At 44.1% G+C, this 12398-nt stretch overlaps 1 protein-coding gene across 2 annotated transcripts in view; it reads left to right on the top strand.

Moving 5' to 3' along the window:
• Window positions 1–12398, top strand: part of Iqck (IQ motif containing K) — a 125699-nt gene that overhangs the window by 11240 nt on the left and 102061 nt on the right. For both annotated transcript variants that reach the window (XM_085692994.2, XM_048460263.3), the window contains exons 2-3: window positions 7358–7431; window positions 11159–11288. In XM_085692994.2, the coding sequence (XP_085549120.1) occupies window positions 7358–7431; window positions 11159–11288 (204 nt within the window). The remainder of the gene's footprint in view (window positions 1–7357; window positions 7432–11158; window positions 11289–12398) is intronic.

The following is a 12398-nucleotide window of genomic DNA, read 5'->3' as shown; positions in this document are numbered from 1 at the left end:
ATGCCTGGGACCCAGGTGTTGGAAGGAGAGAACCAACTCCCATAAGTATCCTTTGACCTCCACACATGCATGTTTGGAACACACGTACACATACATGCACACAGACACAAGTAAACATTAGATAATAAAAGATAATCATAAACTTACAAAATTAAAATTCAAGGCTGGAGAGTCATCAGTCAGTGGATAAAGAAACAGTTTAGCATAAGCATGAGGATCTAAGTTCAAATCGCCGTACCCAGAAGGCACTAGGCTTAGTAATTTCTGTAACCATAACGTTTCTGTAGGAGATGGAGGCATAAACAGGAGAGCCACATTGCGTCACCATTTGTTGGAGGCCAGCCTCGATAAGATTACCTTTTTCCAAGAGTGGAGGTGTGGGAATTTAGAAATACAGTAAAGAATATACAAAGAATACAAAGAATGAACAAAAATAATAAAACACAGAAACACATAGGATAGTATCGGAAGGGAATTTCAGTGAGTACTGAAAATTTATCCGTGTTTAATTTCCAACAGCTTAATATACCAGTGATTTAAAAAGGTAGGAGTAGAACAAAAGAACTGCATTAAAATACAAATTGAAAGTCATGGGGTACACTCATCGCTCTTGCCCTAGACCAAACACTCTGTAGGCAAACCACTCCCTGGGTGGAATCTCAAGTTTTTTTCATAAAGGGAACTAGAACTTGGGTCCTTAGACTTTTGTTTTAGGTAGGAACCAACTACTTCCCTATTTCAGGAGCTTGTGAGGTCTGGCAACTAGCCACACCTGTTTAGGGTAGCCTTGAGAGAACAGAACTCTGAGTAACAACTAGGTGGGACCTTTGTTTGAGTTAGAAGCACAATAACCTTGAATGAACTAAAAACAAGTCTGACCTTTGGCCTCTTTGACCCTCCAGAGGAAGGGAGGGAGGGAGAGAGGGAGGGAGGGAAAGAGAGAGAGAGAGAGAGAGAGAGAGAGAGAGAGAGAGCGAGAGAGCGAGCAAGGTGAGGACTGACACTCAAGGTTGTCCTTTCACCTCTGTTTTCCATGTTTTGCCATGTTTGCTTGTATTTACACACATATCTACACAAAGAGTATATATGTGTACGTATACATTCAAATAAGGGGTAAACAACACATTATAAAGACAGATATAAGTATACAGATATAAGTATAAATGTGTACATTTATTTGTATATTTATTATACATATATATATTTAGGATACACACACACACACACACACACACACACACACACACACACACATATATATATATATATATATATGATAAAAAGTCCACCTTGACCCTGAAACCAGAGCCAAAAGGTTAAAAGGACCAGTGAAAGAAACACACTTTGGTTCTGAAACCATAACCAAGGAAACACATCCTGACCCTGAGAAAGCTTTCCTCAGAGCTGTAATACTTAAAGGTATTGCCTGGATTCTGACAGCCAGGATACCTTTCCCTTCTGAGCTGTAGGCATAGTCTGGTTTCCAATGGCCAGGGTACCTTTCCTCCCAGGGCTATAACACTTACACATACTATTACACATGTAGTTAATGTGTTGAAAAGATTTGTTTGAATTTGTGTTTAGTAGGATCATTTGTGACTTCTACTGTCTTTGTAAGACCTCTGAATTGCTTGAGATTTTTTTCCAGTAAGTAAATACTTTGTATTTTGACAAAGGTATACATGTGTATTTTAAACCTAAATAAACAGACTTTACACTATCTCAGGGATTTCAAGAGAGGAAGAAAGGGAGGCAGTGGAGCTACCTACCTGGCTTCTAACACAGTCTCCAAGATTTTTACTCCTAGTGCCACATCTCTCTATTACTCAGATGTGGGTTCAGGTGTGGAGTCTGTGGTGACTCCAGATGTGAAGTTCATCATCAGTTGGCTTTAGAGTAGGGAGGTTGTTGTAGGCGTGTCTGGCCTGTCAAGTTGGTTCTTGTCGGAAGTCAGAGTTTCAGGCAGGAACACTGAAGTAGCAGTTGCCATGTGTGGATTGCCTACTGCAGGACCCGAGGGCCATCTTTAGGAGATGACAGTCAGCAATTCAGTAAACAGGGGCTTCAGACCTACAGCCATAACAAACTGAGTTCTGCTAATAGCCAAGGAATGTCAAAAGAGTCTCAACTCTCAGTTAAGATCACAGCAGTGGCTGTTGCTTTGATCCCTGCATGATGAGTACAGACTTCCAACCCAAGGGAATTGAATTGTGAGATAATACTTGTGTTGCTTTAATTTAATCTTTTTTTTTCAAGAAAGGGTCTGATCATGTAGCCTAGTCTGGCCTCCAACTCTGTCTTTTTTAATGAAAAGAAATTGTTTTATGTGTATAAATGTTTTGTCTGCATATATGTTTGTATATCTTGCATACTTGTGTGCCTGGTACCCACTGAGGCCAGAAGGGAAGGTTAGAGCTTCTGGAACTGGAGTTACAGATGGTTGCTGTTTACTGCTCCAGAAGTGATCAGAGCTTGGAGGATGGAGCTGGTAAATGAGGGGACTAAAGTCTCACGTAATAGCCAACTTTATTTAGAGCATCAGACAGTTTATGCTCTGAGGCTTAAGAGGAGTCGCATGAGTAAAGTGTGCAATCACAAAGGTAAGCCACAGAAGGCAGACAGGCCGCATGTGGCAGGAACACGTTTTCCAAAGAGACATATAAATAAATACCAACAGTCAATTGTAGTAAATAATCTTAAGTAAACTCATTCATATCTACTATACCTGGGAGGGGCACAAAAGAAGAATTCAAGAACAATTCCATGTTTTTGAAGAAACTTAGTTTTTGAAGTTTTCTCACAAGCACTCAGAAATATTCTTGTATGATGACTCCATTCTTGAACATTCTCCAACAGTTATGAGCCACCAAGTGGGCGCTTGAAATTGAACCTGGGTCCTCTGCTCTTCACCCCTGAGTTATCTCGCTGGTCCCTGGCTTCCAACTCTTGATCCTTTTGCTTCAGCTGCCAAGTATTGGGATTGCAGGTGTGTGCCGCCAGGCCTAGCTTTTGGATTATTTTAAATTCCTAAATGTGTACTGTATTAGTGGCCCTTTATCTGAGGTTTCACTACCTGATTTTTTTTTTAGTTAGTCATTGATAGCTGTAGTCAAAAACTATTTAATGAACTTCAGAAGAAAAAAAAGTTTAAATAACTTTTTCGAGGGTAGCGTTACAACTCTCTGCTTTGCTCTTCCTGCTGTTGGTTTCCATGGTCTCTCAATGATGAGGTCAATTTTGCCAGCAGTGTTAGGACTAGGAAAGCACAGTCTGTGTACTGTTTGGTGCTGTTGGGAGTTTAGGCCTCCGAGGGACATCTTGGAGCATATGTGGAGGTGAGGAACGGTGTGCTAGTGAGCTTTCTGTCCCAGTGATGAGTGCTAGAGGTGATCATCTTACAAAGAGAAAGGATTTCTTTTGGCTCACCATTTTGAAGGTTTTAATTCATGATGGGTTGGCCATTGTATTAGTTTCTGCGACAAAATAACATGAGGGTTAGAGTCTCTAATGGTGGCAAAGAAGGCACATGGCAGCGGGAACAGGAAGAAGAAAATTCATGTTTCGTCTACCAAGAAGTGGGTGGGGGATAGAAAGCTGAGCAAGGCTATAATCTTTCTTTCTTTCTTTTTAAAAAGATTTTATTTATTATGTATACAATGTTCTGTTCTGTCTGCATGTCTGCTTGCATGCCAGAAGAGGGCATCAGATCTCATTACAGATGGTTGTGAGCCACCATGTGGTTGCTGAGAGTTGAACTCAGGACTTCTAGAAAATCAGACTGGGTTCTTAACTGCTGAGCCATCTCTCCAGCCCAGTTATAAACTTTCAAGGCCTGACCCTAATAACGTGCTTTCCTCCAGCAAAATTGCACACCCTAAAGTTTCAGTAAACATCCCAAACAGCACCAACTGGGGTCCAAGTGTTCAGAAACATGAACCTGTGGGGGATGGTTCTCATTCAAACCACAATAGCCATGTTGCTTAGATCTTTGATACAACATAATATCATGGTGGAATCATAGCAGAGCAAAACTAATCTCTTTGTAAGAGGAAATCACAACAGAGGAAGTGGGCTCAGTGGGAGAGTACTTGCCTACCACGTATGAAGCTCAGAGTTCAATTCTAACTACCCCATCCAAAACAAAAATGACTATAGCAGAACAACAGAGGAACTGACTTCCCACCCTTTGAGAAGTTCTGCCTCTTAAAAATTTCATTCCATCCCAATAGAGCCCATGGGGAATGCTCCAACCTATTAACATTGCAGTAGCAGGCATTAGGAATCAAAATGACTCATGATTGATCCAGCAAGATGGACTTTTGCACTGGCTGTCATGCCTGCTGCTTGTTGTTCCTCCATGCTATGCCAGACCCTTAGCCTGCTGGAACTATAAGCCATATAACTCCCTCCTCTAAGTTGCCTTGTTGGGGTGTTCTGTCACAGCTATAGAAAACTAGTGAGTACAGTCATTCCGTTAATACCACCTTGCCTAGACTGTCGTTTTCATCATGGCTTCAACATGAGCCTGCAATCATCTTGATCAACATATTGACAACATTCCTTCAGAGAAGCAATGGTTGCAGCCCAGGAACATCTTTGTCCCTTGCTCGGCTGTGATTGTCATTACCCTATAAAACTTGGGTGGAATGTTCTCCAAGTCTGTTTCTGCTCCATTCATGTTGTCTTAGTTACTTTTTTTTCCCTGTGAGGAGACACCATGACCAAGACAAATTATAAAAGAAAACATTTAGTTGGGGCTTGCTTATAGTGTCAGAAGGTGAGTTCATGACCATCATCGTGTGGATCATGGTGGCAGGCAGACATTGGAGCAGTAGCTGAGAGCTCACTTCTGATGCACAAATTGGAGTCAAAGAGCTAGACTGGGCCTAGTGTGGGCTTTTGAAACCTCAAAGCCTACCTATGAATGACCTTCTCCAACAAGGCCACACCTCCTAATCCTTTCCAAAACTGTTTTACTAACTGTGAACCAAACATTCAAACATGTGAGCCTATGGAGGTGTGCTGGCTGGGTTTATGTCAACTTGATACACAAACTAGAGTTATCTGAAAGGAAGGACCCTCAATTAATAAAATGCCTCCATAAAATCCAGCTGTAAGACATTTTATTAGATAGTTACTGATATGGATAGCCTAGTCCATTGTGGATGGTGCTATCCCTGGGTTGGTGGTCCTGGGTTCTATAGGAAAGCAGGCTGAACAAACCATGGCCTCTCCATCAGCACCTTCTTCCAGGTTTCCTGTCCTGTTTGAGTTCCTGTCCTGACTTCCTTTAACAATGGACAGCGATATAGAAATGCAAACTAAATTAACTCTTTCTTCCCCACCTTGCTTTTTGGTCATGGTGTTTTGTCTCAGCAATAGAGACCCTAAGACAAGTTGGTACCAGGATTGTGGGGTATTGCTGTGTAGAAGGACGTTTTGGAACTTTGGGCTAGAAAAGTCACTGAGTGTTGAGAACTCAGTGGAATGTTCTATAGTAGCTTGGGAGAAAAGAATGTTGAGAGCAGTGTGGAAGATAGAGGCCCGCGAAGTCTCAGAGGGAAGTGTAAAGACTTTACTTTAGGCCCTTTTCATTTAAGAGTCTGTCATTCTGGTTAGTTGGGGCTGAAGAATTAGCTGTGATTAATAAGCAGAATCTTTGTTTTCGATGATGGTCTGCTGGAGCTGAGAATTTAGCAGTGATTAAGAGGAGATCAGCATCCTCGAGGCAAAATCTTCTGGGAAGCGTTTCCTGAGGGTCAGCACACACAAGCGGTGTTCTAGAGGTGGCCAAAGTTTTACCTCAAACTGGTAACCAAATTTGGTGGTGTCAGAGTCACCCAGGTGCTACTGGATTTGAAGGCATGAAGAGGTCATGGAGAGCAGCTTGGCCCTGCTAGAGGCCAGGAGAGGACGTTGGTAAAGGTGCAGTCCCAGTGCAGTTGAAGGCCTAGGACTGAAGGAATGTGCAAAGAAGCTGGAGCTTGGCGCCATGAAGAGAGCCTATAAGAGGCTATTGGTGAAAGTGCAGCCCAGCTGCAGCAGAAGACCTGTTTTTTTGGAGAAGCCAGTACCATGGAATGACCGCCAAGAACAGCAGCAGCAGTGGAGTGGAGCCAGTGGGAGCCTAGAAGACAAGCTGTGTGCTGCAGAGGGCAGAGCTGGAGAAACAACCCAAGCTCCTTGGAGGAGCCCAGAAGATCATGAGTGGATCCCATGGGATTTATACTGTTGGAGTTTGGTTTTGCTTGGTTCTGATTATGATTGTGTCCTGGTCCTTACCTCTTGAAGAAGGTATTTAAGTTTGATTTTTATAGGAACCCATAGCTGAAAGACAGAAATTTTAAGAGATTTTAAACTTTTAGGGAGATTGAATATAATTTTAATGTATTTGAATTTCTAAAGACCGTAGGACTTTTAAAGTTATTTATGTTTTAATGTGTGATTTTGGGGATGAATAAGAAGGAAAAGGTAATGATGTATTTATGTGTCAGATTGACAAGGGGTCAGTTGTGTTGGCTGGTCTTAGGTCAACTTGAGACAAACTGGAGTCATCAGAGAGGAGAGAGCCTCAACTGGAAAATGCCTCCATTAGATCCAGCTGTAAGGCATTTTATTAATTAGTTATTGATGGAGGAAGACCCAGCTTATTATGGGTGGTGCCTTCCCTGGTTTGGTAGTCCCGTGTTTTGTAAGAAAGCAGATTGGATAAACGGTGAGGAGCAAGCCAGTAAGGAGCACCCTTCCATAGCTTCTTCATTAGTTCTTACACTGTTTGAGTTCCTTTCCTGACTTCCTTTGATGATGAGTAGTGATAGGGAAGTATAAGCCAAATAAACCCTTTCCTCCCCAACTTACTTTCTGGTCATAGTGTTTCGTTTCAGCAATAGAGACCCTGACTAAGATGGGGTCATTCTCATTCAAACCACCACATATGCTATTGGCATTGTCTTTAACATTGTCTTATTCTGCTTAGTCCTTGTAGTTACATCATGTCTGGGCAAAGTCTGAAGTTGTAGTGTTTGGGGAAGAGCCTCAGACTCTAACATAAAGCCTTGACTTTCATGCAAGGGGCCAAGCATCTTACTCATTTTGAATAAGGTGGCTTAAAGAAATCAACCAACTGGGGCTGGGGATATAGCTCAGCAGGGGAGCACTTACCCTGCAGAGCCCTGGGCTCAATCCCAGTACTGATTTATTTGAATAAATAAATCAAAACCAATAATGTCCAATGAGCAATTGTGTTTCACTTATATAAACTACCAACTGAAATAAAGTTTAAGAATGTTTTATTTGAAAAAAATTGCATCACAAATGTCAATGAAATGTAGAACTGAACACTTTCCCGTTCCATTAGAGTATGAAGCCGAGCTACCTACCCTTCCAGAAGGATATAAAGTGAAACAGGAAGCTGCTGTCACAGTGAGCTCGGTGAGTATGAGCTAGGTCTCAGTGAGTGCAGCACCAGTAACCCTGAGGGTCACATCCTGGTTTGGGAGGGAGGGAAAGGGGAGACACTGGAGCTAGAATTTGCAACATGGTTCTTCTGAGAACAGAGTGGCTTCAAAACCATCATATATTCCCTTTGAACCTTACAGTAGATTCTATTAAATGGGACAGCTCACATTTCCTTGTGACCAACTCAAGCTGTAAAAGATGTTTACAATGGATCTGTGTAGTGAGAGTAGTGGATAGAGCAAGTTTCTCTGTGTGCTGAGAGAGGACCAGCAGCCAAGAAGGGAGCACACTTGGAAATATACCTCAGAATTGCATACCTTTGACAGCCTTAATTAAAAAAAAAAAGACTCAAGAGGTAAAGGCACTTGAACAAGGTCACAGGGATAGAACCCAAACTGAATTTTTTAGATTTTGAGTAATTTTTTTTTAACTGCAGTGACTTCTGACAGATTCTTGTATTTAAAACTCTTTCTTGTTCTGTGACTGTTCCTTTTTGCAAACACCCTGTTCTTGCTTTGTGGGTATAATTCTTACACAAATTTCTTAGTAGATACTAATTGTCTTTCCTGAATTGTTTTTTCTAAGATAGTTGTTCTATTTATTGGTTTTAGTTTTTCTTTGTTATATAAGGTCTCACTATATAGTCAGGACCAAGCTGGCATGGAACTCCACATGTAGTTCAGATGACCTTAAATTTTTGATTCTCCTGCCTCAGCTTTCAGAGTGCTGAGGTGCGAAGTGTGCACCACCATACCTGACTGTGCTTACTTGCTTGCTTGCATGATTTATGTTGGAGACAAGGTCTTGTGGTGATCCTCCTTACTCTGCCTCTCAGATGGTGGTGGGATTACAGGTGTGTACCACCATGCCCAGCCATGGCTATAATTCTTGATCTTTGGTTTTTATGCTGTTGATTTTCTTGATCTGTGTAGAGATATTTAGTTGTGTTCAATCTTAAATTGGAACTTAAGAATATTCTTTTATATAGTCAAATACCTTCAGACTATACAGAGCATCGAACCAGTAGTAAATGATTGGGTAGACAGCTAGGTAGGTAGGTAGATGGTAGAGAAAGATAGTAGATAGAGTATGACTATAGATGATAGATGGATAGATGATTGGTGATAGAGATAAATAGGTGATAATAGATAGTTGACTGATGATCTAGATAGGTAGGTAGGTAGTTAGGTGACAGGAGCCTCACTAGTGAATCATCTTACACACATTAGCTAAAGCTGTGTGTCTTAGAGTTTGCTATTGCTGGGAAGAGACACCATGACCACAGCAACTCTTATCAAGAACACATTTATTTAAGGGGGACTTGCTTACAGTTTCAGAGGGCTAGTCCATTATGATCATGAAGGGGAGCATGACAGCATGCAGGTAGATATGGTGCTAGAGCTGAGAATACAGGCAACAGGAAGTTGACTGCCTGTCACACTGAGGGAAACTTGAGAAAAAAGAGACCTCAAAGCCCGCCCCCACAGTGACATACTTTCTCCAACAAGGCCACACTTCCCCATAGTGTCACTTCCTTTGGGGGTCATTTCCCTTCAAACCACACAGGGCAGTCACACAGCAGGCTGTCTGCAAGCTGGAGAACCTGAAAGCAAGTGTTGTTTACTCTGAGGCTGAAGGCCTGGGACACTCGGACACGGGGAAGCTGGTGGTGTATCTCTCAGTTCAAGTGCAAAGGAGCAAAACTCAGGGAGCTGCAGGAGCAAGACTCAGGGAGCTGCAGGCACAAGTTCCAGGGTCAAAACTCTGTAGCAAGGAGTCCCAGCATCTAAGGCAGGTGCAAAGCAAAGACATGCGGCTCTAGGAGAGAGAGAACTCACTTCCTTCCACATCTCTGCTGCCTGCCTTGGAGGTCCCCGTCTACAGGGTGAATCTTCCCCAGATCAGACCCATCTTAGTCTCTGGTCACCAGATCACCTTCACAGACTCCCGGATAGCTTTATCAGTGATCTCAGTCAGCCTAGTGTATTCAGCTTGGCGTCTAAAAGTAGCCATCACTGCCGGTGTGCTTGCTTTTAATAAAAACGTTAGGTCAAGGTGTAGCCAATGTGGTGGGAAGCAATGGGCTACATTTTCTTACTAAGAACATTACGCTACCCTTTATGAAACTAAAGGACATACTGGTGTGTTCACGGCTTGACTTTCTAGATGGGTCTTTTCTATGAATAGGGAAGCACGGCCTAGGTGCTCATGGGAGTAGTTGCCTCTGGAAGACTTCTTCAGGATGGCCAGGAACAGGCCAATGTTTCTGAGTAGGGCAGTAGACCTATGAATCAGAAGTGGGTTTTGGGGTGCCAGTGCAATATCCCACGGGAGTTCTCCTTCTCTGGCTTCACTTTATCTGCTTATGGAAGAGCCACTGGGGAGGTTGGGGAGCCCCCAGGGCATGGTGGTGCAAAGGAAGCTACTCAGATGTCAAGAGGGAGCCCAAGGGAAAACGTGGACAGCAGCCATGTTTCACTTGACCCTCTGAGTGGCATTGTCTTTCTCCTTCTCACTGTTGCAATGCCCAGCAGTTCTGAGTGCCATGCCCCTTGGGATTGTACTGGGAAGGGTTGTGTCCTCTAGACTGTTTCCTGTGGCTTTCCTGCCTTCCTCTCTTGATCATCCAGGCTCGCTTCATCCCTGTTTATTTTCCCCACTTTCATATGTGTTTGCAGGTTTGTGTGTATACAGGTATGCATGTGGGGTGCACGTGTGTTGGTGTCAGGGCTTGTCATCCTGTCATGTTTGCACCTGGTTCACTGAGAAGGGTCTCTCAATCAAGCCCAGAGTTTGCTGACACAGCCTTCCCAGGCCAATTGCTCTGGAGATCCGCTTCCACCTCAGAGGCTGGAACTGCAGGGGTCGCCACACCTACCTGGTATTACTCCATTTTTCACACTTGTGGGACAAGAGCTGTAACCACTCCCCAGCATCCTGCTTCTTTTTGTTTATTGACCAATGTTTCAACCATAAGTGGGTGGTCTTCCTTTTCCCCACTAAGGTTTTTAACTCCACTGTCATTTAATTTTGTCTTATCCCCCCCCCCCCTCAGAACTTAGGACCAAATCCAGGTCCTTCTACTTGCTAGGCAGGTACTCTACCACTTAGCTAAATCCACAACCCCTTTACTCATTTAAAAGCATGCCAGGAGGGAAGGGAAGGGAACACTTCTATTCAGAATGTCCCCCAACCTATCTATCTGACACAGAAGTTCATTCCCTTACAGGGTTATAAAAGAAAATCAGGCAGTGTGGCACATGCCTTAATCCCAGCACTTGGTAGGCAGAGGCAGGCTGATCTCTAAGTTCAAGACCACCCTGCCCTACAAATTGGTTCTAGGACAACCAGGGCTACACAGAGAAACCCTGTCTTGAAAACAAAAAACAAAAAGATGATGATGATGATGATGATGATGATGATGATGATGATGATGATGATAAAACCGAGGGCTGGTGAGATGACTTGGTGTGTAAAGATGCTTACTGCTAAGCCTGATAACCTGAATTCAGTTCCTGGGTCTCAAAGGGTGGAAGGAGAGGATCAACTTCCACAGATAGTCCTCTGACCTCCATGTATGTGTTGTGGCATGTGTGTATGCCACCACCATAAATAAGCTGAATTTTAAAATTAAAAAAATAAAGAAAGCCCAATTATCAAAGCTGTTCTGGAACTGACTGCCCTGCCCTGCTGCCTGTAGGTCACACCGTTGGATGAACTGGTTCCTCATGGCTTCAACATGGAGCACTACCTCCCAGTGCACCCATTCCCGGTGATGCCTCCTGTGCCTTGTCCTCCCAGGAAGGCAGAAACGGTAGAGCCCAAGACCTGTAAGTAAGGAGGCAAGCCTGCATCTTCTGTAGTTTGGGGTAAAATATTGACACTCACAGAGTGGGGTGGGGGTGCTCAGACACATAGGCATGTGCATTGTAGTTCATTTTGTTTTGTCTTTTGAGGCAGGCCTGGGGCTCCCCAAACAAGCTAAGCAGGCTGGAGTGAGCCCCAGGAATCCCGCTCCCCAGCACTGGGACCACAAGCCCACACTGCCACACTTGGCTATGTTCACGTGGGTGCTGGGAGTCAAACTCAGGACTTGAGCTAAGCTGCACCCCCTGCCTCCCCAGCCTCAGAGTTCTCATTTATAAGGGGAGTGTTGTTGGATCACTGACTCTTTGGAAGGTTAGCACGTAGTAGAGAGAATGTAGCAAGCACTGTGATTCTCTACTAAGTACTAAGCTAGAGACAGGGAGAGTAGACAGATGCAGAGTGGAAGAAAGGTCTTGTCATGTCTCCAGGTCCAACCTGCTGGCCCCTCAGCTTGTGAGGCCTCCCTTTGCTCTTTCTCCTGTGTTGTGCCTTCTGCTCTGGATCCTGGTTAGGCACTGCTGCCATTATCGTGGCTGTCAGGCCCCATCTGTTGAAGTCCCCTAGCCCAGCTCCACTCTAGACTCAGCTTCTGTCGTACTTCATGCTCACACCCCACTGCTCCCGCAGACGCATGTGCTGTGACTGCCTGGATGCTGTAAGCAGGTACCTGGAGGCCGTGACCTGGGCAGGCCCCGGACCACATCCTTGCCAGAGTCCAGAGGCTCACTGGGCCGAGTTTAGTCTCTTAGTAACCCAACCCACTCAGCAGCCTGAAGCAGGCAGTGATGAATCAGACTGTGCTACTGAATAGATGGCACTTTTTGTTTTGTTGTTTTTTTCAGACAGGGTCTCCCGGTCTTGCCTTGAACTTCTATATAGCCAGGTTTGCCTGAAACGTTTGGTCCTCCTGCTGCTACTTCTTGAATGCTACAGTACAGGCCTGTACCCCCACACCCAGTTTACTGGGTGCTGGAAATCAAAGCCAGGGCTTCCTGCATGCTAGGCACACACTCGGCCAGCTGAGATGCTGCAGCCCCAGCCCAGATGGAATATGTTCCCCTCCCTCCATCTCT

Source organism: Myodes glareolus, chromosome 7 (assembly GCF_982192425.1).
Source record: "Myodes glareolus chromosome 7, mMyoGla1.1, whole genome shotgun sequence".
Lineage (NCBI taxonomy): Eukaryota > Metazoa > Chordata > Mammalia > Rodentia > Cricetidae > Myodes > Myodes glareolus.
Note: the sequence above shows the minus strand (reverse complement) of the source record. Positions and strands in the feature narration are given on the sequence as shown.